The sequence below is a fragment of the Hyperolius riggenbachi genome, chromosome 8 (assembly GCF_040937935.1).
Source record: "Hyperolius riggenbachi isolate aHypRig1 chromosome 8, aHypRig1.pri, whole genome shotgun sequence".
NCBI classification, from domain to species: domain Eukaryota; kingdom Metazoa; phylum Chordata; class Amphibia; order Anura; family Hyperoliidae; genus Hyperolius; species Hyperolius riggenbachi.
In genome coordinates, this window is record NC_090653.1 from 238,340,166 (window position 1) to 238,366,144 (window position 25,979).

At 44.4% G+C, this 25,979-nt stretch overlaps 1 protein-coding gene across 2 annotated transcripts in view; it reads right to left on the reverse strand.

The window, feature by feature from the left end:
- Nucleotides 1-529: 529 nt before the first annotated feature.
- The window catches only part of UBL4A (ubiquitin like 4A), a 32,907-nt gene continuing 7,457 nt past the window's right edge, over nucleotides 530-25,979 (reverse strand). For both annotated transcript variants that reach the window (XM_068248402.1, XM_068248400.1), the window contains exons 2-4: nucleotides 15,312-15,417; nucleotides 3,751-3,926; nucleotides 530-728 (exon numbers count right to left, since the gene is read on the reverse strand). In XM_068248402.1, the coding sequence (XP_068104503.1) occupies nucleotides 618-728; nucleotides 3,751-3,926; nucleotides 15,312-15,417 (393 nt within the window). In that variant the 3' untranslated portion in view covers nucleotides 530-617. The remainder of the gene's footprint in view (nucleotides 729-3,750; nucleotides 3,927-15,311; nucleotides 15,418-25,979) is intronic.

Consider the following 25,979-nt stretch of genomic DNA (forward strand, 5'->3'; position numbering starts at 1 on the left):
CATCCTTTAAAGATACAAAATGCTACTCATCTGACTATTGTGGCGATGCTTGGTCTTCAGCTTTCCTAATTATCACCCAGAATAAGTATGCAGAACAGATGCTTATATTCTCCTTGCTGCATGCTTATGTCAGGTGCGGCACACAATACAGAAAGCTAAAATACCACCATGACGGCCAGAGAGGTGGCATTTTGGGAAGAGGATCGCTATGGCAACCTCCGTAGTCCTCCAAGGTCAGGTTTCCTTTAACAAGACTGCATACAGAGCAGTTGTGATGTGCAGAGTGCACAGATTCCTGTCAGCCAATCAAAATTCCATATCACAGCAATGATTGAGGATTGGTTGCTCTGGGCTTGGCATAATCACTACTGCATTACACAAACTGCTATGTATTTGCCAATGTGCCAAATGATTATTAAAATGGGAATGATCTGTCATGGAGACTGTGTTGTTCTTGTTCCTCTTTCTTTGTCTTGTAAGTGCCGAGGAACAGACCAGATCCCTCAAATAAAATCATTCACTAAGCACCTGGTGATTTTGTGTTTTATTGAAACTGTGATGTGATTCAGAGACAAGAAGGGCTGGGAAACAAGGAGTTTGTGAAGGATGGGAAGGGGTCAGTCCAGAAATCCAAGGTCTATGCTTTCTGGTAGCTGTGGGTGCAGAATACGTGTAGCCAGGCGCTCAATGTCATCCAGACTCAGTAGTGACAGGCTGCGCTCATAATCCTAAAGGGAGACAGAGCAAGAATGAGATGGTTACATGCAGGAAGCCAATACAAGTTACTTGATGTAGTACTGAACAGTGGACTCCAGGTATCCACAACTGCTCCAAAGCTACAGCCCTTGCAGGTGCGGGTACAAAAATCATCCGCCTCCGCTTATAAAGTCTTAGGCCGGTTTCACATCTGACAAAGCGTGCAGGAGCCGTTCTCCTGCACGTGTTTTACTAGCCAGCGGCTGTCGTCGGGAATCTGCGGTGCGACGCTGAGTAGCGGCGGTAGAATCAATTAACCCGACGATAAAATGCGCCGGGATGCGTCGTACCGCAACGCATTGAAACTCAGCGTCGGGTGTGAAAGGTAAAATGAAAGTCTATGGGCTTTCCCTTTACCTTGGTTGAAACGCTGAAAAAGGGCTCTGGTGTGAAAAAGCCCTCAGAGTCCAGGTACCCCAAAATTGCTCCACTCAGACTATACAGCCCTGGTATTGAACAGGCTTAAAGAATAACTGTCGGGCATAAAATAAAAAATAAATTCTTTATTTTTATCTGGTAAACAAGTAATAAGGATGCTAAACAGGCAATCCAAAAGTTAAAATCACTATTACTTTTCTTCTTGATAAATTATCATTCCACAGTTTACATGACTTATTAGGTACGCAGAAAATTTGGTACACAAATTGGGTTGTCTTTTTTTGCTTCTCTACTTCCCCTCAGACTTAATTAATGCAGCCTGATTGTCTGACGCCTCTTTCCCTCCTGTTTTCCCCTCCCACACCTCGGTTCCTCTCTGATTGGCCAAAATTTCTCAGGGTGAAACAATGCACTTTCTATAGTGAAGGGCAGACAAATCAGGCAGGGCGGATATTACATCAGGACTTGCTTCAAAATAGCCACAGTAAATATGGAAACTGTCTAGAATAGGATTCTCTACTTCTCCTTTATAAAATTCACAGGAATCATAACGTGGACAGTGCAATACATGTGTTATGTAAGTAGAGCAAGTATTTATCTACTTATATATTTGGTTTTTTTTTCCTGAGATAGTATGGCTGACAGCTCCTCTTTGAAGGAAACCCGAGGTGAAAATAAACTGATGAGAAAAACAATTGTATTAATCCTCCTACTCTTAAATATGCCTTTTTTTTTTTTTTTAGATATTTTATGGTTTTATTTTATATTTAAACATTTACAAAGTAGATTGAATGTTTTGTTGCCTCTGCTCAGTGGAGGTCTATTAAGTGTTCCTGAGTAGAAATACATGAGCTATTGACCTTTTCCTATCTCCTTCTTCTCCTCAGAAGTTGTATTCTGCCAGGAAAACTTTTATGGCTGTACTTTGCTTGTCAGTGATATTTACTACATTCTCGACAAGGTACAGACAGGGGAAGCCTATACTGTAGATCCTAATGAAGCTTTCCCCATATTTAGCAGAGTGTACAAAGGTAAGCATCTGATTATATGACATTGCAGGACTCCTAGTCTCGTACTATCGCGTGACATTGCAGCGCTTAAGGGGCCCATACACTGTGCGATTTCAGCCATCGATCGATCATTCGATTCTATTGAATCGATCGAAAATCGATTCTATCAAATCAGCCGATTGATTGATTTGTGGCCGATTTCAATCGATTTGATCTATCTGACTGGATAGAAAAGATTGATTGCCCATAGAGTTGCATTGGATCTAATGGTCCAATAATGCATTTAGATCGATTTCTATTAGATTTCATTCTGAAATCTATTGGAAATCTGGTCCTAGTGTGTGGCACACATCACATAGATTCTGACCTGCATAAAATTTGCATGCAAGCCAGAATTAATACCATCTCATTGACCAGCTCTATTCTAGTTTTGGAAGAACCGCCTTCCTGGCCTAAGCCTCATTTCTTCCTACCCATGACACACCTCCACCTGCTCTAGCCACACCCCTTCTACTCCATAGCGATGGATGTCAGTGCCAGATCTCTCTGTCAATACACAGGCCAGGTAGCCGTCAGGGGGTGAGTGAGGAGGAATTTGTTAGTTCAGTCCACAATGCAATTCCCACTTTATTATGATTTATTTTTGTATTTATATAGCGCTGACATCTTTAGCAGTGCTGTACAGTGAATATTGTCTTGTCACTTAACTGTCCCTAGAGGGGCTCACAATCTAATCCCTCCCATAGTTATAGGTCTATGTATGTATCATGTAGTGTATGTATGTACCATAGTCTTGGGCCAATTTAAGGGGAAGCCAATTAACTTTTCAGAGGAAACCCACATGCAGAACACACAAACTCCATGCAGATAGTGCCCTGGCTGGGATTCGAAGCGGGGACCCAGCACTGCAAGGCTAAAGAGATAGCCCACTTGACTATGGCCCATTTCCACTGTTGCAAATTCACAAGGTTTCGCTACATGCAATTCGGATGAAGAACAGCAGCCTGCTGAAATCTATAGTGTGTGTGTGCGTGCTTTGATGAGGGGAAGACACACAGCCAGCAATGCTGCATTTTTTTTTCTCATCCAAATCTCTCTATTAAGTCGGATGTGTCTTGCATCACAGCTGTGCCGGCTTTGTGCCTTGCAAGATGTATGCCAGCACTGTGTGGAAATGGGCCCTTTGGAACTTGTCCAGGCACAGTACAGCCCACAATGTGGCAGCAGCCAGTGCTGCTGAGGTAGCAAGTCTGCCTGGAGGGGTACATATTATTTCGGCGCCGCTCAGTTCAGCGCAGGGAGAGCCGAATGACTACTTTCCCCACTACCGCTAAACTCCGAGGCGGCGTTAAATACTATTCCCCCTCCGAGTTGTTGCAAATCAGAGGGAGATGTAATTTGGGATCTGGGAGCTACCAAAGCCCCGAATTACAGCTTCGCGGGGCGCGCATCATAGCACTGGCGCTATGACGGCGCCCAGTTTTGGCGCTCTGCTCCCAGAGCCGCGCACCGAAATGAACTGATCCGTGCCTGGAGTGCTGCTTTACTGACAGACAGGTACACAGTGACCCACTACAGATTCATCTTAATTAATTTACCGCCTCACCTTCTGTACAAATTCCAGAATCCTCTCTGCATCTGAGGGGGCAAAGTGTTTTCCCAGGATGACAGCTAGTGATTTCCATACTGCGTTTCCTCCAGCCTCAGGGGACGGCCGTTCCTTCACCATCAGGTTCAGCCTCGAGTCGGGTCCGATGGAGTAATAGGACAAAATATGTTCATCTAAGAAGGAATCGTGAAATGATTTATTAGTGAAACTACACAATGAAAAATAAAATGGTCAAAAAATATCCTGTAAATTGGCAGTTGAAGCATCCTGTGCAAAATGCACTTGTGTGATCTGTTTTTGTGCAGGGTGATTGCGCAGCCTCAGCATTCTGTAATAAGACTGCAGTATTTGCCGAGTTCAGGAATCCAACCAATTACAATTCTTCTTAAAATGGAACTCCAGTTAAAATGACGTAATAATTATGTAAAAATGATTTAGTCAGTGTTTGTCCATTGTAAAATCGTTCCCCTCCCTGATTTACATTCTGACATTTATCACATGGTGACATTTTTACTGCTGGCAGGTGATGTCAGTGAAAGTAGCTGCTGCTTGCTTTTTTGGTAGTTGCAAACAGCTGTTATCTCCCACAATGCAACAAGGCTCCCACAGTGTGATGTCAGAACCTCAGTGCTGTGAGGCGCTGACATCACACTGTGGGAGGGGTTTCACCACAATATCAGCCATACAAAGCGCCCTGATGATCCGTTTGAGAAAAGGAAAAGTTTTCTCGTGGGAAATGGGGTATCAGCTACTGATTGGGATGAAGTTCAATACTTGGTTACGGTTTCTCTTTACGCTAGCCATACACATTGCTTTCTGCCATCGATATACGGGCGATTCGATTTTTCTGATCGAATTGGCTAGAAATTGATGCAGCAGGCAGCATGATCGATCAATCGATTTCAGGCCAAATTCGATTGAATAATTTGATGGGGCGGACAGAAGATCTAGGTCGATCAGTGGCTGGTGCAGATTTATGGCCCATAGAGTTGCATTGGATCAAATAGTGTGACGCTGCATTTCGATGGATTTTCAATAGATTTCATTGTGAAATCTATTGGAATTCTGTTCCTAGTGCGTGACATACGTCAGATAAGATTCCTGTCAGATTTGACCTGACAGGCATCTGACAGGAATCTATCTGATGGTCGAATCTGCTGGAAATCTATAAGTGGATGGCACCTTTACACAATTGTGATCAGTATCATAATAGAAGTCACTGCCTAAACTTCTCCTCACTGACATATCCATCCTAGTGTATGCTGCCCTTAAAGAGAACCCGAGGTGGGATTTAATTATGTTAGTGGGGCACAGAGGCTGGTTGTGCACATTAAGACCAGCCTCCGTTGCCCCATGGTGTGCCTCCATGTCCCCCCTGCGCGCCGCTATACCCCCGCAGTGCTGGCGAAACGCAGCGTGTCGCCAGCACAAAGTTTACCTATGCGGTGTCAGTCAGCGCCGCTTCCCCACCTCCTCCGTATCGGCGCTACCCGCCCGCGTCCCTTCCCTCCAATCAGCGGGAGGGAAGGGTCGCGGGCGGGTAGCGCCGATACAGAGGAGGCGGGGGAGCGGCGCTAACAGACAGCACATAGGTAAACATTGTGCTGGCGACACGCTGCGTGTCGCCAGCACTGCGGGGGGTATAGCGGCGCGCAGGGGGGTCCTGGAGGCAAACCATGGGGCAACGGAGGCTGGTGTTAGTGTGCACAACCAGCCTCTGTGCCCCACTAACATAATGAAATCCCACCTCGGGTTCTCTTTAAAGTACACCTGAAGTGTGAGGGATATGAAGGCTGTCATATTTATTAAACAACAATACAAGTTGCCTGGCAGCCCTGCTAATCTCTTTAGCTGCAGTAGTATCTGGATCACACAACTGAAATAAGCATGCAACTTATCTTGTCAGACTTCAGTCAGAGCACCAGATCTGCATGCTGGTTCCAGGTTCTATGGCTAAAAGTATTAGAGACAGAGGTTAGGCAGATCAGCCAGGCAACTGGTAATAAGGCAGCCTCAATATCCCTCACTTCAGGTGATCTTTAGGCCTTGTTCACATTATAAATCGCCAGCGATATTGCAAGTAAGTGGATTTTTTTTATTTTTAAACAGCTTGGATGTGTCCTTTAAGATATATACATGGATAAAGTAAAATTGTAGTCTGGCGTAACGTTCAATAAAAACTTGGTTCTCTACTGTTTATTATCCATCCAGTTATCCTGCTTGCTTTTGTCACAGAGTATTGTCATCAAGGTAAAAATTACAAATTTCTCCAGCATACAATAAAGTAGGGCTGGTAAATGCCAATGCAATGAATGCATTATAGCTACTGTATTTTATGCAGGAAACTAAGGGTCCTTTCACATGGGCAGCTGAACTGTGCACTCAGTGAGCAGTTACCAAGCAGCACTGAGCATTTACCAGGCAGCAGCAAGCAGTTGTGAGAGTTCAACGGTCTTTTCACGGAAGGAGCCCCAAATTTTGCATCGGGGATTTCGGGGGTATTCTTGATCGCTGTGCTGTGGGGATGCGGCAATTCAGCTATGGCCTTATTACTGAACAGGACTACCTTTAGTTGGGCATTAACTTCTACCCAATGTTCCAAAATGATCAATTTTCTGAAATGAATCAATTCAGAAAAAAATTGATTCCTACCACAGACAATTCGATTTTTAATCCAATTGAAACAGGCCTCCTCCAACATCTCCAAGTACTCAAAATGTGTCACTCTGGGCTGGTGCACACCAGAGCGGTTCTGGATCGTTTTTTAAAACGCTTGCAGGGGCAAAACCGCTTGGCTAATGAAAGTGAATGGCTGGTGCACACCAGAGAGGGTCGTTTTTTCCCACAAACGCAAACTCAGGGGCTGCAGCATTTTTTAGATTTCTGAGGCATTTCTGCCTCAATGGTAAAGTATAGGAAAGTGGAAAACCGCTCTGAAAAATGCTAAATCAGAGCGGTTTTCCAGGCGTTTTTGTTACAGAAGCTGTTCAGCAACAGCTTTACTGTAACAATATTTGAAATGTGCTATACAAAAACGCTCCAAAAAACGCTAGGCATGTTTAGAAAACGTCTCTAAACATGCCTAGAATAGCTCTGAAATCTGTTTCAAAAACCTCTAGCATTCTGCAGATCTGCTAGAGGTTTTTGTTGTGCACTGGGCCTGTGTGGAAGACTTTTCTGAAAATATCACTGGTAATTATCCCCACTAGGTATATTTACATATGCCAAAGAATATTCGCCTGATTGCTGGAAGATATGGGGTTACCCTAGAACACATTGGCCTCAATTTACTAAGCTTGAAAGCTCTGTCCTTCCAGGAAATTCCGTCTGAATTGCCCCCCGGGGATTTGGGGGCTCTGCAGCCCTCGTTTTGCGGCGGGGACGCAGCAGTTTACTTGTCATGAGAGCACTGAAGCGAATTATAAGGTAAAATGGGCAAAATTAGTTTGCTTCCGTGTCTCTTTAAGGAATGAAGAGATCAGATAACTCTCTCACTGTGTGGTGGGCAAGTTTTCTCTTGCCTTATTATCTCCAGCATGATCTTAGTGAATTGAGGCCATTATATGGTATTCCCGAAAATGATGACCTTATGGCATGAAATTGTGGACTATATAAAGCTGAATGTCTGGACATATTTCACTCTTACTCCTAAACTAGTTCTACTACATGTAGGTCTTGACTATTTCGCAATAGAAACGCGTTTAAAGTAAACAAACTCCGGACTTCCTCTCCGCTCTAAAAGATAAGCAATCTTTGAAGAAAAACATTTGTTACAGCCGATACAAACCCTGCAATAAATCTGAAGTGTGTCTACTTCATGCTTTCATGGAAGCAGACATAGGGTTAACATCCTGTGTTTATAAATGAGCTCTCTGCCGAGGCAGCCAGCTGACAAGGCTGAGAGATCAAATTGAAACTTGTGATTAAACACAGATGAGGGGGAAATTAGACAGGGTAAACTTTCTAAATACATAAATGTACTAAATGCGTGCATTCTCTAGGTTGTCCTTCTGTCCTGTGCAAGAGTTCTGGTCCACTGTAAAGATCTCCCAAGTGTTATGTATCACTAGACATCTGATAGTATCTACTTGGAAATCAAGGGATCTTCCCACACCTCAGAAAATTGTAGATCTGCTAAAGATAATTTTTGATATGAAAAGTCTTTATTAGACTTAAATATCTGTTCTGATCTTCCCTATATCTTTCATAGGCTTGATTGTTGGATTTTTACCCATAAATAAAATCTACACGAAACATTAATGCATATCTCATGTTTTGTCTCTTTTATACGTATATTGGCACTAATTTTCATGGGTTTTGTGGCCTTGTTTCGGCCTTGTTAAAAGCACAAGTTCAATATATTGTGATTTAGTGATTGCATATTTTGTAGGATATGTGACAAATATTTTCAATAAAATGTTGTTTCAATGTTTCAATGTTGGGGAAGGAAAAAAAAAAAAAAAAAAAAAGAATGTCTTTGGCCAAAAATCTAAAATGTTTACAAATGTGAAAGTGGAAAAGATTCTGTTTTTCTGCAGGTTTCTGGTAAATTGTTTTATGCATAGATAACATTTTCTGCTGTTGTCACTGTATACTAACTCTGCATATAGTGAATATTGCTTTGTTTCCACAGTATGGGATGGTCTATGTTCACCATAGCTTACGTATTTATCGATGCTGCATTCTGTTCATCCATGCTAAACATATGGGTGGGATAAACATATGTGAAGTCTTTTACATGTGGATATTCAAATGGAATTTTAAATTTAGCTCTGTGGGTGTGCTTCTCTTACATATTCATTTATCCAAACGTTTAAGGTTCTGATGCAGCCATTGAGGGAGTGCCTCGTACTTAAATACATTTTTCCAGCAAACGTTTTGTGCTTATTAGTTGGGCAAGACTTCGGGCTTGTTCCCACCTAGGGCGTTTTTGCCTTTATTTAGCGCCATCGATTTTGAAAATAACCCTAAAAGCACTTGTGCAATGATTCCCAATGAGAGTATTCACATCTGAGCGGTTCAATTCCAATCCACTCACCAAAGCGCTTCCTGTACCATTTTTGTGGTGATTTCCCTATAATGGAAGGTATAGGGAAAAATCGCAAAACGCTTGAAAAAGCGCTTGGCATAGCGATTTCCCCAGCGCTTTCATTAATAAATACATTGTATTTATTATTGTTCCTGGTAAAAGAGTTCACCTCCTGACTTGCGTCAGGAAGTGAACAAATCGCTCTGCAAAAGCACTTAGAAAAGCGCTATACAAAAAAAATCAAAGCGTGCAGGTAAGCGCCCGGAGAGGGAAAAAAAACACTCACAAAATCGAAAATCACTGGCATCAGCGATTTCGATTTTAGATGTAAACAAAGCCTTAAAAATACTAATTTAAAGTTTAACCTTACTTTCATCGAGGCCCCTTTTACACTAGGGGCTCGATTCACAAAGCGGTGATAACCCAGTTATCACGCCTAAAAGAGTTTAGGCGTGATAACCATTGCACCACGCTGGTGAAAAGCCCCTTATCATGCCTAAACTCAGTTTAGGCGTGATAAGTTTAGGTGTTATAAGTTTACGCGTGATAAGTTTAGATCGCGTGCAAAGTCCTGCGTGCAAAGCACCGCCATTAAACTCTATGCAACGTTTCGCGCGCTCCAGACTTTGCTAGCGCAAAACTTTTGGTCAGCTGTGCACTGCAGTGCTAACCCAGTTGGTGCTATAGTTATCACGCCTAAACTTATCACGCTTAAACTTATCATGCCTAAACTGAGTTTAGGCGTGATAAGGGGCTTTTTACCAGGGTGCTAACTGTTAGCACCGCTTTGTGAATCAAGCCCTAGGAGTCAAAAGCTGCATTGTGTTACCTTACTTTACCACAATGGGAAGCAAAAGAAAGTCTATGGAGACTTTCACACCTAATCCAGTGCTTTGCCAAGCACCGGAAGTATCTGATACGATGCAAGGGCTGCAGTGCGTTACTGCAAGCACCGTGCTTAATGCATGGTGCTTGAGGTAATGGAAGTCTATGAGTGACGCAATAAATGTAAACTCCGGAGCGCAATGCATTGCACCCCGCCTGCACGGACCAGCAGGAGTAACGGTGACATACTTCCTGCCTAGCAGGGAGCACGTCAATGGGTGGGGGGCGGCACTATGCATGATAAGACTGAGTTATTTTGCGTTGCAGTGCGATGCGGCAGGAGCATCGCAAAAAAACTGTGAAAATTATAAACACATGAGAGCTCCATAATGCATTTCTATTTAATGTTGCCAGAACTATATTTCCAATTTGCAACCACTTATGAATTTACAAAACTGGCTAATGGTGGCCACTAATGATCCAATCTTTTTTGTCCAATCTTACAAAATCTATGTAGTTGAAGGGTAAATTGAGTGAATATACTGAATGGATACTTTAGGCAGTCCCTTATAATACCGTAAGTAGAAATGGTAAGATTGGATCATTAGAGGGCACTTTTATGCAGAAATGTCACTTCTTAATCTGCACTCTCCTTGTGGATTCTAGACTGCCTAGAAATTTCCCATCTTACCACAAGAGTGCCATCTGCACAGAGCAGGAGCTGTTTACTCATTTTTTACACCTGGACTAACTGCTGACTAGCTGCAGGTACTCTCTGTACACACGATCTTGTGGCTATTTAACATGCTCACATCTACAGTTAAAGAGATTCTAATCATTTTTAGTTTACGTGAATTCCAAGATGAAAACTTTTGCTGTAGAATTAACATAAGATTTTGCATGAACTGTAATTTATTAGCATCTCAATGGCCACCACTATTTACATGTTGGCAAGCCAAAATAAGGTTTGTCATTTATCCCTGCCTTCTCAGCAATAGTGGAGTTTCACTTTAACACTTAACCATTCACAAACAGCTATTCCTGTTTTTTCTCAGTACAGCGTGAGGTCACATATCAACACAGGATCCAGGGCACAGCATCACATGATTGTACAAGCAATTCCTGGGTGCAGTGTCTTGTAAGCTCTCTGCAGCTCTCCTCATGCTCAGAGGAGGACAGACGAAGAAGAAACATGTAACCGAGCGAGAATCATAGTGGCCTGTGGGCGACGTGCGTCCCTCGAGACAGAAAACTGGACAAGCTTTGCATGCGTGGACTCTTCTTTCTTCAGGCACTTGTTCATTTACAGGAGCTGCCAGTAAGGCCCCATTTCCAGTTGCTCTCAGTTATAATTGAAAGGACAACTGATTTTCAAAGTAATGCCCATGTTTCCCAATGGCTCAGTTCACACTATACGCGTTTTAAAGGACCACTATCGCGAAAAAAGTAGTCAGTTAAAATCTGACAGAACTGACAGGCTTTGGGCCAGTCCATCGCCTCATAGGGGATTCTCAAGGTTTTTTGTTTTCCACAGCATTTCCTGAACAGCAGTTTAACTGACAAAATAGTAAGATGCCAGCCAGCCGCCCTAATCTCTTGCACACTATTTAGTCAGTTAACACTTTGCAACTGCTGTTCAGGAAATGCTGTTGAAAACAAAGAAAACCATGAGAATCCCCCATGAGGAGATGAACAAGCCCAAAACCTGTCGGTTCTGTCATATTTTAACTGCCTACTTTTTTTTCACGAAAGTGGTCCTATAAGGGCCTGTACACACTGCTGCGCTTGGGCTGCGTTTTTAAAATCGCATGCGATTTTAAAATTGCAAAGCCTTCATGAGAATAGAAAAAAAAGCATCGCACCAGTGTGTTCAGGCTTTTAAGATTGGCATGATTTTTCAAAAGACCCTGCAATTAAAAAAACACATGCGATTTTAAAAGCGTAGCGCAAGCGCAGCAGTGTGTGCAGGCCCTTACTGAAAGATTTTTCATAATGCACTGCTATGGAGGAAAAAAAAAAACCCCGTACCAACTGATTAAAGGGAACCAGAGATTAATGTTTCACACAAAATAAACATATCAGTCGATAGCTTGTAAAGAATAAATGCTCTACCTGATAATTTCGCCACTCTGGTGTGCCCTTTTTAGTGTTTTTTTATCCATTATAGCTCCAGGAAAAATCCAATATGGCCGCCAGCTCATATCCCTTCTGCTTCCGGGTTATGAGTTGTTCTGGATGTGCTGTCTAGGCTATATGAGACTGGGCTGCTATCTAGGCTATATGAGAAAGGCTGCTGCAGCCTTTCATCTGTGTGCTTTCATTTTGGTATTATGTGCAGCTGCCTGTAGGAAGTGTCTCTCATAGGAATGAAACTGCAGTCATCATCATTATCTATGCAGTGTGCACACAGAGCACACAGATCATATTGCAGCCACACTTGTCTGTTTCAGAGCTTCTCTCTCAGCAGAAGCAGCCCCTCCCATGTCATCAGAGCTCTCAGTATGCAAAGCAGCAAAGCTGAGACAGAAGGGGGCAGGCTTTGGCTTGAAAAGACTCCACAGAAGAGTGACTCAGCTATAATGTTTCCAGGTCAAACCTAGACTGAAGGCTCAGTCTGGGATTCTTATCACAGCTGATAACAGACTAATTAAGCAGATAAGAATGAAACTAAAAGCAGGGTAGGTGTTTACTGTCATGTTCCCACTGATAAATGTAGTAAAATACACGAGGGTGCTTTGTCTCTGGTTCTCTTTAAGTGTAAATGGGGCCTTAGGGGCTACTACTTCTTAACCCCTTTACTAACTCCAAAGCCAATGTCCAGAAACGACCCCCCCCCCCCCTTGTTTCCGCCCACCTTCTCTAATAGAATAATGAGCCACTCCCACAATGATCCCCACATGGTCTTCATCTTGCAGAGGAGACACTACCCCTCACTCCTCATCACCTCCATTCATGATCTTGAATTTTTGGTTAGATGGTTGGGAGGCTGAGTGGCAGTCTGATCCTATACTACTAACAAACAAACCATATTCCAGAATGCTCTGTGCACTAGTCACACCTCTTCCCATGGCATAGAATGGCACCATGTTAGGTGATATAACAGTCACCCGCTAATACTAAAGAAAGGCACTAAAATGAGCAGCAGACTCTGTGGATGGGTCATAATGGTGTTCCCTGAAGGCTGCATATTGCCAATCTAGGATAGAGGTGGTCACCTTGCTAGATATAGAGGGCTTCAAATGCAGCCCCTGACATCACTAGAGGGACCTCCTATATATTTTGAGCTGCCCATCACTAGTTTTAGTTATATGGACAATCTACAGCTTTGAATTCTAGCATATCTTTGTACAGTATTATTTTTTTATACTTACAAAACTTGAATATACTGCAAGATTTCATATTGTAAGAAGTCATACTAGGAAATACAATATACAAAATGTGGTCTCAGGGACGCCCCTACTTCTGTACAAAATTGATAAAGTATACCTTATTTACAATAAAAATGTAATTTGTCAATATAAATAGTTGGTTTATGTCATCCAAAGATTTAAAAATCTGGGTCCTACACGTGTGTGAGGATCTTTGCTGATCCCCCACCTCCCCTATATGATATGATCAGAATCACGTGGAGGGGTGTAGCTATTACACACATATAAGGAATAAACAGAAAGATGGAGGTAGGTGCTATGCACAGGTAGCAAGCTCTGGACCATGGAGTGCAACTCACCAAATCTAGCAACCGATTCAATGTGGAAGAAGCAAGCGGCGGTGCACATCCAAGTAAATCTATCTATCTATCTATACACACAGGCGAAAGAAAGTGCATAGCTTTTTTTCCACCCCCATGATGACGTCATGCCGCCCGACATCACGCCGCAAACTGCCGCTCGGCTGTCCTGATTGGTCGCTGGGGATCCCCGGAAGAAGAGCGAAGCAGAAGGGGATCCCAGCGGCTGAAGGGGGGGGGGGGGGGGGAGGCGAGATGTCCCGCTGGCAGTGCCGATCGCGCGCGGGACCCAGGAAATAGCAGCGCTAGGGAATACCGCTCTGGGTAAGTGAAACCCAGCCCGAGCTCGGGTATACCGCCAGGGGGGGTTTAAAGGGACCCTGAGCTGTCAAAAATGAAACTGGGCTTACCTGGGGCTTCCTCCAGCCCACCGTAGGCCGTGAGGCCCCCCGGGGTCCTCCTGGCTCCTCTCCCGGTCCTACTGGTGGCTCCGTTACCCGTGACTTTCGGGCTGAAGGTCAGCAGTACTGAAGGTCAGCTACACGTCATCACGCAGGCCGGCGTGACAGTCCTGCGCATGCGCGGTTCAGAATTAGCACCAAGTGCTGCAATTATTCTCTCCCTTTTATGCAGCCCAGTATTTCCCACCTGCCCCTTGTTAATTGTTGTGGCCAGGACTTTCAGTCCTGTGTTTTCTTGGCATTTTTTTTCCTCTCTGGTTTCTTTTAAGTAGCAGTTATAAGGTTCTATCCTGCCTTCCACAAGCCACACTGCATGCTGTAAGAAGCCTCTTAAAATAATGAACAGTTACTGAGCACTGCTTCCTCAGAAGAACAACTCACATTCAAGTGAACCTCCGGACTAAAAATCGACTCAGCAGCACTGAAAAGGCTTGGTGTTTCTTTAACAGTTTCACAGCATCAGAACTTTGTTTCTCTTATACAAGCCTCATTTTTAGCTGCACAGAAGAAAACTGCCCGGCCTTTTTCCCCTGATGCTGTGCAAAGCATGATGGGATTTCTGATGATGTTGTTCTCTTTCTGCTGTTTTGGTGCAAATTTGTTTTTTTTTTTACATTTTGAATTTGACATTTGAAGCCTAGCGTGTGCAGCTGGGAGGGGTAATCAGGACACAGGACAGTTGGAACTGTGTCTCCTGCTCCTTGTCACCTCCTTTTAACCAAAAAGATGTCTGCCCCCATGATAAAGATGGCAGCCCCCATGAATCACAAACACTTGCCTGTTCTTTTAAAACAGGGTGGGTAAGAGATTATATTACCAATCTATTCTAATTAACATAACTAATGTAACTTAAAGGGGAACTTCAGCCTAAACAAACATACTGTTATTAAGGTACATTAGTTATGTTAATTAGAATAGATAGGAAATATAATCTCTTACCCACCCTGTTTTAAAAGAACAGGCAAATGTTTGTGATTCATGGGGGCTGCCATCTTTGTCATGGGGGCAGCCATCTTTTTGGTTGAAAGGAGGTGACAAGGAGCAGGAGACACAGTTCCAGCTGTCCTGTGTCCTGATAACCCCTCCCAGCTGCATGCGCTAGGCTTCAAATATCAAATTCAAAATGTAAAAACAAGAAAATTGCACCAAAACAGCAGAACGAGAACAACAAAATCAGAAATCCCATCATGCTTTGCACAGCATCAGGGAAAAAAAGCCCGGGCAGTTTTCTTCTGTGCAGCTAAAAATGAGGCTTGTATAAGAGAAACAAAGTTCTGATGCTGTGAAACTGTTAAAGAAACACAAAGCCTTTTCAGTGCTGCTGAGTCCATTTTTAGTCCGGAGGTTCACTTTAATAACAGTATGTTTGATTAGGCTGAAGTTCCCCTTTCAGGAAGCAGCCAAGTCCAGGCAACGGTTAAGCATTTGGATATAGGAATTCTGACTATGCAAACCAGGTACTTATTTTATGACTCATCTGACTTTTATGTGTCTGCATCTGTTATGTAGTCCTCACCTGAGAGTGCTTTGCCTCTGAACAGTAACCTTTGTTGTGACACTGGTACCTGTAATTTTTCTTCCACTAGTCTTTTCACTGTGAGAATGGTATCATTTTCAGAGACCTGTAGGTACAAGAGAAACAAATGGGTGCTGGGTACAAGACCGGATTATAATACCAATGTGAATACAGAATATTGCATAACGGAGATAGTCTAAAGGTAGTCATACATCAGGCGACATGGCGGCCGATCGACCATCCGATTTGACTATTAAACTCAGAATCGGATGAAAATTGGTGCTGCCAATCAGCATGCCCGATCAACAATGCGACAAATTTCAGTACGAAATTGGTTGCATACTGTATATCGATAGGATATGCTACAAGATGTTGGGCCATCACGGTCAGTCGAGTGCGTGGCAGTAACAGCGGGCGATATCGGGACGAGCGACGAATGCAACAAAACCCAGACTCGGTTCCCCTGATGTATAAATGTATGTGCATTTATACATACCTGTCCTGTGTCGCAGTGCCCGTCTGCCTTTCCGAATCTGCCAGTCTTACGTTAGTCCTATACATGCCGCCATTGCATAGCACGCCGGCACGTGTGTGATGCCAGCGCCGTGTACAGGGATAAGTGAAGAGCGTCGGATTCGGAAGACGGATGGGCACCGCGACACAGGACAGGTAATGTATACATGCACACACATTTATACATTGGGGAGCAGCAGCGAGGCGGAGGGCTTGGCCAATTCCCAAGAGATTTCATGCTGAAATTGATTGTGAATCAGCCTGCGGTGTATGGGCAGCCGACAGAGCTCTCTCTAGTTAGTTCAATAAAGCAGTCCCCGTATTTTTAAAGTCAGATATACACATATCTGATTGTGACTGTATATATGATGTGTACACAGGAATCTCTTATATATACTAAATAACATCTATCCTGTAAGTATAAAGCCTGATGTGTAGCCGTGTCACTAATAGAGATGGTCAATGAGATGGAAATAATTCTGCACTGATGTTGGTTTATGCAAATGTATGCACTCCCTTTGCTGATGAAATAAAATAATTTGATATGTTGTTAAAATTTGGTTTGAGGACTACGAATTAAAGGGTACCTGAGTCAGCGCAGTCTGGCCGCGTGCCGCTCCCACAGCCAGGAGCATTCTGCACCTGCGCAATAGTGCTGCGCAGGTGTAGTACGCTCCCGGCAGCGGAGTGTGTGCTTGCGCACTACGCTGACTGGCTCAAGTACCTGGACTCATAGCAGAAGATCCAGGTGGCGGAGGAGGACAGCGAGGGACTGATTAGCCTGAAGGGGGCTGGAGGAAGCCCCAAGTATGTATAAAACTGTTATTTCATCTGTCTCAGGTTTACTTTGGTACACAGTAGTACTATACTCTACATATGCACTCCCCACAGAGCTGCAGGGAATCCACTGAGAATGCTGAGCACATTGAACACAGAGGTGTTGTCTATCACCCATAAACCTGGTTCAGATTGTACATGAAGAATGTGTAATAGAGGAAGAATCCCTTCAGTCTCCTGCAGAGTACCTGTACATCACTCTTCCATGTACCCAGTTACACTGCCTAGGGCCTGATAGATGTTCTTTGTTCTTGTCTGTACCTTCTACAAGTACTCTTACCAAGGACTAGTTTTAGTCTATGACTAAAAGTATTAGAGGCAGAAGATCCGCCAGATATCCAGGTAACTGGTATTGTTTAAAAGGGAATAAACATGCCAGCCACCTTATCCCTTTCACTTCAGATGTATTTTAAAATTCCTAAGCGATGGCAGTTAAGAGATGCATTTCATGCTACATACTTTCAATCAAAAAGATTGTAATATGCAAATTAGAAGAGTCGGAGCAAACCTAACCTGAGGATTCAGAGGATTTTTCTACTGACTCCACAGCCCTGTGTATGGCAACCTTAATGCCTTTATATGCAGACACAGCTGAGCTTCCCCACAACATTCAATTATGCGCTTTACTACAAATGGATGCTATGGAGGGTGATTTGATAAGGAACAAAGGCCATGAATTGCAGAGAAGAAGATCATTTTAACCTCCCCGGCGTTCTATTGAGATCGCCAGGGAGGCTGCGGGAGGGTTTTTTTTTAATTAAAAAAAAACTATTTCATGCAGCCAACTGAAAGTTGGCTGCATGAAAGCCCACTAGAGGGCGCTCCGGAGGCGTTCTTCCGATCGCCTCCGGCGCCCAGAATAAACAAGGAAGGCCGCAATGAGCGGCCTTCCTTGTTTTGCTTAGATCGTCGCCATAGCGACGAGCGGAGTGACGTCATGGACGTCAGCCGACGTCCTGACGTCAGCCGCCTCCGATCCAGCCCTTAGCGCTGGCCGGAACTTTTTGTTCCGGCTGTGCAGGGCTCAGGCGGCTAGGGGGGCCCTCTTTCGCCGCAGAGCGGCGGCGATCAGGCACCACACGCGGCTGGCAAAGTGCCGGCTGCGTGTGCTGCACTTTATTTGAAGAAAATCGGCCCAGCAGGGCCTGAGCGGCAGCCTCCGGCGGTGATGGACGAGCTGAGCTCGTCCATACCGCTCAGGAGGTTAAAGAACAAGCGACACCCATGCTAACGTAGAAATAAAAAACACATATATAAGTAGATAAATACTACTTCTACTTACATAACAGTTGTATTGTGCTATCCACGTAATGATTCCTGTGAATTTTATAAAGGAAAAGCAGAGAATCCTATTCTAGGCAGGGGCCATCTTGCCAAGCTAATGCTGACATCATATCCTCCCTGACTCTTGTTTTCCCCTCTCCTTTCTCTTGCTCATTGTGTATTCATTAGCTGCCCATCTCCCAGAGTCTTCAGACACTCCCACTGAGGTGTATGCTAACAACTGCACTGTCTTTTTTTATTTACAAATCCAATCACTGAGTCACCTCAGCCTTGCTTGTAAACACAAGTAATCAGAGGGTTTTTCTGATAAGCAGCTAGGCAGGGAAATAAATGGAAGAGGAGGAATATAATATAGATAAAAAGAACTCCCAGCATTCAACTCTTTGGCACTGTTTGGTACTAGGGCCAGTGCTCCTAAAGTATTTGATAACTACAAACCATAACAGCGAAAAAAGTTTTGCAAGTTTTAAATGCAGGATTAGCATCTTTATCACTTAATACACTCAGACCAGTTGTTGTTGAAATTTGATTTTTATAGTGAAAATACCGCTTTAACAATCACTTAAAGGGTTATTTCAATTTATTAACAGAATACCACTGCATATTATCTTCCAGCTCAAATCTGCAGATCCTATACCTTTAAACGGAACCTAAGGTGAGAAAAATACCAATATTTTTGGACTATAAAACACTCCTGACCATAAGACGCAGCTAGGTTTAGAGGACAAAAACTAAGGTAAACATATATACTAAACCTGGTGCATCTATGGAGAAGGGGCATCTTGTAGATTATGCCCCCTAATACCTCGTGTCTCCCTGTGTCCGCCATTTGTCCCCGTGCCCTCATCTGCATGGGCATAGTACAGGGAGTTCCGACATTGCGGTGGGTTGGAGGTTCATATTGGCAGACGTTCACAAGTCAGGAACTCCCTGCATTTGGACTATAAGACGCAATTACTTTTTTCCCCACTTTTGTGGGAGGAAAAAGTGAGTCTTAAAGTCCAAAAAATTCAGTATATAAGATATCCATATGTGTCAATGGCAGCACAATAGGGTTTAGCCCCGCCTCTTAACCCCCTCAGGACCTTATCTATAAATTGCTCCCTATCACTCCACCCCTCTAGTCTTTTGTCCTCGCCATTACCTACTAAAGGACCTAGGTGTAATGCTCCTTGCCTAACAATCCTTCCATACAGGTTCATGCTCTCCTGTGTGAGGACCAAGGCTAATCCAATGGATCTGCTTGGTGCTGCTGGTCACAGTACGTTTTAAAAGACAGCCATTCCTTGAGCAATGCTCTGAAACTATGCCTTACCTGCGGGCGTATGGCTAGGATGCCGTGTGCGGCTAAACGCCGCTGAAGACAGCGTCAGGTAGGCTTGTCCCACTGTATTTCCGCATCGGAGGACTTCCGGAAACGTCTGGTCGGGTCGGCGTGCGTTCCAGGCGCGTTCCGCCTCTGTTCAGGCCGGCCAGCACAACTTCCGTCTTCCGGTAAGCTCAGCAGCCTATTGTGCAGCCTTCTCTGATTGGCTGGGGGGCGGAGATAGAGCATTTAAAACGTTCCTTCCGTATTTGCTCTGTGTCACGCTGCTGGAGTGAGCGGAGGACGCGTAGTAGCTGACTACAGCATGGAGGACTGTAAGTGGCATGTGATTGGTCGCTTAAACGCTAGGTTGTGATAATCTGTGTTTGATATGTCTTGAGTTTCTCGAAGTTTCTGAAAGCACTATGTACATTTTTAGCAGGTTCGGAATACAGTGGGCAACAGACGCTGGGCACTGACCACATTCCTCTAGAGGATCAAATCCAGATTGTTAGGTAGGAGTATAGATATATATAAGAATAAGGTAGGTTGTTGTATTACAGGAAAAGAGCTAATCTGATTGACGTCTGTCTTTCAGATCAAGAGAGCAGGGAAGAGGATGGTCACGAGCGCCTAGTGAGAGGCCATGGAGTGAAGAACATTACTATTATAAAAGACGCTCACCGGCTAGATATAGATCACGGTCCAGAGAGCGTTCCAGATCTAGGTCCAGATCTAGAAGACGGCACCACAGATCACCGAATCGGCCTGAATCTCAGCATTCGGCGGATAAAAAATGCTGGGCCTGTGGCAGAAACGTTATGCCAGGAAAATTCGTTTGCCAGGATTGCTTTCTGTCAATGCCAAGAGAGTCAGAACAATCCAGAGATATCTCAAAGATGATCAAAGAGGCGGTGAAAGACACAATGAATGATTACATAGCTAATCTGCCGGCGCCACCGCCATCTCAACAAACAGACCAGGCAGGATCAGCGCAAACATCCGACACAGAGCAGGATTTGCACAAAGTCGGTTTCAATTTTAAACTTGTTCAGCCCTTTATCAATTCAATTCGTGAAGCCATGGAATGGCAGGACGAGCCGCTACAGGAGGAACCTGGGCCTAGCCAAAGAGAATATTTTTCCCACCTGAAAAAATCTTCCAAACCCTTTCCATTTATTAAGGCTATAGCAGACATATTTCCTGAGGAATGGAAAAAAGTAGACAAAAAGACGTCAGTGGCCAACAAGTTTAATAAACTATACCCGATGGAAGAGGGTAAACTACCTTCCCTAGACGAACCACCAAAAGGGGACGCCTCTGTTATAGGCCTAGCAAAGCACGTAACGTTGCCAAGAGACGACTCAGCAGGACTTAAAGATCCGCTGGAAAGAAAAATGGACGCAGAATTAAAGAAAGGATACCTGTCGTCTGGAGCAGCGTGCAGACCAGCCATAGCTCTCACTACAGTATCAGAGGCTTTGAAAGCTTGGATATATAACATTGAGGGCCCTTTTCCACTAGCAGTCGCTAGCGTTCGCGCTGAACGCTAGCGATTGCTGAATCGCAATTCCGCCGTTTTCCCGACGTTTGCGGCCGCGATTTTGCTATGCTATGCACTGCATAGCAAAATCGCGGCAAAAGTCGCTCCGCGGCGCGATCAAGTAAAAAACGAATCGCGGTAGTGGAAATGACCTACCGCGATTCCTATGTTAAAAAGCAAACCGTAGCGATTGTAAAATCGCTAGCGGTTTGCGGTTTTGCGATTCAGCTAGCGCAAACGCGCTAGTGGAAAAGGGCCCTGAGGAGGCAATAAAAGCTGATTCAGACAAAGAAGTGATCATCGCCGCACTAGATGACCTAAAGCTAACGGCTGACTTTGTCGGGGAGGCTTCTGTAGACATAATACGATGTTCGGCCAGATCAATGCTCCACTCAGTGGTAACTAAACGAGCACTATGGCTCAGGAGCTGGTCAGCGGACCCGTCATCGAAGCAGCAATGGTGTCAGATTCCGTTTGACGGGAAGAGTCTGTTTGGGGAGGAAATAGATGTGGCGATTCGCCGAGTAACGGGGGGGGGAAAAGTGGAATGATCCCGCAAGAACGTAAAAATAAAAGACCAAGTTTCTTCCCCAGAGCGTCTTTCCAACAAAGCCGATACAAAGGAGCAGCCTATAGACCCGGCAGAGAGTACAGAAGGACGTGGCGGAGTACCCAGACAACTCTTCACAGGATGAACAAACAAAAGAAAACCCCGCAGACGAGTACAACCCAGAAAAGTTTTTGATGGTTCCTCGGTCCAGACATTACCAGTGGGGGAAAGACTACAGTCTTTCGGCAGAGTCTGGACGGAAGAGATAAAAGATCACTGGGTGACACAAGTAATACTACAGGGGCATCATCAGTGGAGGTTCGTAAAAAAACCACCAAACATTTTCAAGTTGACAAATAGCCCAAAGTCGGATCAGAAACAGCAGATTCTTACAGATTACATACAGGAGTTACTAAACAAGAGAGCAGTGGAAGAGGTACCATTAAAGGAGAGAGGACGGGGGATTTACTCGCCCCTATTCTTCGTGAAGAAAAAGACTGGGGACCTACGCCCGGTAATGGATCTCAGAAGCCTAAACTCCTATATACTGTTGAGGAGATTCAAGATGGAAACACTGCAGACAATCACCAGGGTAATTATGATACAGGACTGGGCGGTATCAATAGACCTAGAAGACGCCTACCTCCATATACCAATACATGTCGATTTCAAGAGTTACCTACGCTTTGCCGTGGGGGAAACACACCTGCAATTCCGTGTTCTCCCCTTCGGTATCTGTACGGCACCTTGCACCTTCACAAAAGTGTTGTTGGCTCTAATAGAACGTTTAAGGCTAAAGGGACTCAGACTGTTCCACTACCTAGACGATCTCTTATTATTACATCAGCAGAGGGAAAAAATTCTGGAACACAGACAGATACTCCTAACAGAGCTTCAGAGATTCGGATGGAAAATAAATACGTCCAAGAGTCAGCTAGTTCCGTCCCAACAATTCCGGTTCTTGGGAGCAGAATTCCACACGGTTCGCAACCAAATCGGCCTGCCACTAGACAAGCAGGACAGAATACAGGACTTGTCACGAAACATAATAGCCTCGACAACACTAACAGCAAGACAATGCCTCAGCTTCCTAGGAACGCTAACGTCAACCATACCAATGGTCAGGTGGGCGCAATGGCACTGTCGACATTGGCAGAAGGGATTCCTAGTGCAGTGGAAGAGCAAACTGATGAGTCAGCAGATACTTATTACTCCATCAATGAGGAGCAGTGTCTTTTGGTGGACAGAAAGGGAGAATCTCACCAAACCTATGCCAATACAGATACTCTGTCAAACCACTATTACCACGGACGCCAGTCAGAGAGGTTGGGGAGCAGTAATGAATTCCCTGTCCATTCAAGGCAGATGGAGCCCCCTACAAGGACATACACAGGCGAATATACTGGAACTCAGAGCAGCGAAGTTAGCTTTGACAGAATTCAGGCAACACTTACAGGGAAAGAACGTAGTATTGCGCATGGACAATTGCACAGCAGTGTCATACATCAGGCGACAGGGGGGTACAAGATCTATAGCACTGCTTCAGGAAGTGTCACCAATCTTCCAACTAGCGGAACAGACGTTCAACACGTTAACGGCGGTCTATATTCCGGGCCCGGAAAACTTGAAGGCGGACTTCCTCAGCAGACGCGATATCGACAACGAGTGGTGTCTCAACAAGGAAATCTATCTCCAGATATGTCAAGAGCTCGGACATCCTCAGCTGGACTTGATGGCATCCCCAGCCAATGCCCAGTGCAGGGACTTTATTGCAAGGAGATACACACCATCAGCTCTAGCAATAGATGCTCTAGTAACGGAGTGGACGTTCAACATTGCATATGTGTTCCCGCCTACTCCACTAATTCACAAACTACTGATGAGGCTCAGCAGGGAAGATGTCACCCTCATAGCTGTGATCCCGTACTGGCTGAGGAGGCCATGGTTCCCGTTATTGTGGCAAATGAAACTTCAACAGCCACTGATGCTTCCAGCAATTCCAGACCTACTGTCGCAGGGTCCTATACTTCATCCCAACCCGTCCAGCTTAAAACTAGTGGCCTGGAAATTGAAAGGCGGAAGTTGGAGCTTTTAGGGTTCTCATGTGAAGTGATAAACACGATCCTAAAAGCCAGGAAACCGTCGACAAATAGTCACTATCAAAGAGTATGGACAAAATTCGTTGAATTTGCAAAGCACTATAATTTTGACCCATTAAAACCAGAAATTACTCAACTACTACAGTTCTTACAAACCGGTATGGACAAGGGTCTGGGATTTAATTCATTAAAAGTGCAGATATCAGCAATCTCGGCACTAACTGACAAGAGGTGGGCATTGCACCCTCTAGTAGTCCAGTTCATAAGAGGGGTAATGAAGGAGAGACCGCCTCGGAAAACTCTATTTCCTAAATGGGACTTGCCGTTGGTCTTAGATAATCTGTCAAAGCCACCATATTCACCTTCTAGAGACTGTTCCCTAATACATTTAACACACAAGGCAGTCTTTTTAGTGGCAATGTCATCGGCAAGAAGGGTCTCCGAGATCCAGGCACTAGGTTGGCAAGAACCTTTCTTGACTTTCTTCCCAGATAGAATAGTGCTGAGGCCAATCCAGCATTTTATCCCTAAAGTGTCAACAGTCTTCCACTTTAATCCGGAATGGACATTCAGTGTTCTCCCCAGGCTCTTTTAGCCGGGTGCTCCACCCGGCTAGTTTTGATGAGCACCCGGCTGTCATCGGCTCTCCTTCTCCTATGCTATAAGCAGAGTTGCACACAGAAGCACCAGTCCTGCATTCTCTCATATTGCCCCACCCGGCTACTTTTTCATGCCATCCGGCTACTTTTTCATGCCACCCGGCTGGAAAAAAATTCTGGGGAGAACACTGGACATTACCAACCCTAATTGGTGAAGAAGAATCGATTCCGCATCCCCTGGATGTGGGAGATGTCCTAAAGAACTACATAGTACAAACCAGAGAAGTTAGACAAACAGAAAGACTGTTTATTATACCTACGGGATACAGGAAGGGGCAGCCCGCATCCTCAAGAACAATAGCTAACTGGATAGTTACTATTATACAGAATGCTTATAAGGCTAATAAAATGACTCCCCCACAGCAGATCTCGGCACACTCCCCAAGGGGTGTGGCGGCATCGTGGGCGGCATTTACTAAAGTGTCGGCAGAGAAGGTATGCCAGGCAGCCAGTTGGTCGTCTGTGAATACCTTCATGAGGCATTATAGGGTTGACCCTGCGGCCAACTCGACCAGACAGTTTGGTCAAAATGTATTGAGTGTTCATGTTGAGAGTGTTTGAATAAATTGTTCAGCATTACACCTCATCCCTCCCTGTGTTTTCTTGGCTAGTTAACTCCCTATTGTGCTGCCATTGACACATATGGAAAACGGAAAATTGAATACTTACCTGCCGGTAATTTTCCTTTCCAGATGTGTCCATGGCAGCACAACGCTCCCACCCTAGATTCGGTAATGCCGAGTTTAAGACTAGAGGGGTGGAGTGATAGGGAGCAATTTATAGATAAGGTCCTGAGGGGGTTAAGAGGCGGGGCTAAACCCTATTGTGCTGCCATGGACACATCTGGAAAGTTAAATTACCGGCAGGTAAGTATTCAATTTTCCGTTATAGTTACTTGACTTCTGTGCTGATGCTTCTGCCTATAATACGATAAGTGACTGGCCCAGGATGAGCAATGCATGCAGATCAGATGCTTTGGCTCTGATGTAACTTCACTGGCTGCATGACTCAAAAACAACAAAAGCATAAGGTTCGTTTCAAACTGTAAAAACACAATGTTGGGGCAGAGATGCTCAGAAAAGCAGAGCAGATGCATTGTTCTCTGTTCTACTGTCTGTTGTGTTGTGGTAGTTGTAGGAGTCACACCATGTAACTCAGTAGTCACAGAAAATGATTTTCTCCTTTGGGAGGGGGGTGAAGCTGTAACTAAGTGGTCAAAAAAGTAGGGGTAGCCAATAAAGGACAATGCTACGTGCAACATATTTAAAAGTTCCAGGTTGAAATGCCCCCATTGTGTGTTCTTCCCTGTGCTCCCCATACTTTGGAACAGTTTTTAGTGCTCTACTTGAAATGAGAAGAACCCTGTAACCAAACTGAGATACCATTCAATGCGAGTGTCACATTAATGAATGGATGCTGGACCTAGTAGCTCCTGAGAAGGGTGGAGGCTCTGGTTAAAGCGGACCTGAACTCAGAACTTCCTCTCTGATCTAAACGATAAGCAACGGCATTATAACCTTTGAAAAAACATTTCTTTGTTACAGCTGACAAATCCTGCAATAAATTTGCTGTGTCTACTTCCTGCTTTCATGGAAGCAGACAAAGGGATAACATGCTGCGTTTACAAATTAGCTTCTTTGAGAGCCAGCCAGCTGACATAGCTGAGTGATCATGTGATGAGTCAAAGATAAGGGGGGGGGGGGGGGGGGGGGATTAGACAGGCTAAACAAACAGGGTGCATTTCCCTATGTTTTCCTTCTTTCCTGTGCCCGAGTTCAGGTTATTTAAACAAAAAAAATGAACGTAGGGAAAATTACTCAAAAGAAGAATCAAGCGACTAGGACTAATGAAAATCAGCATGTGCCTGATCGAGCAAC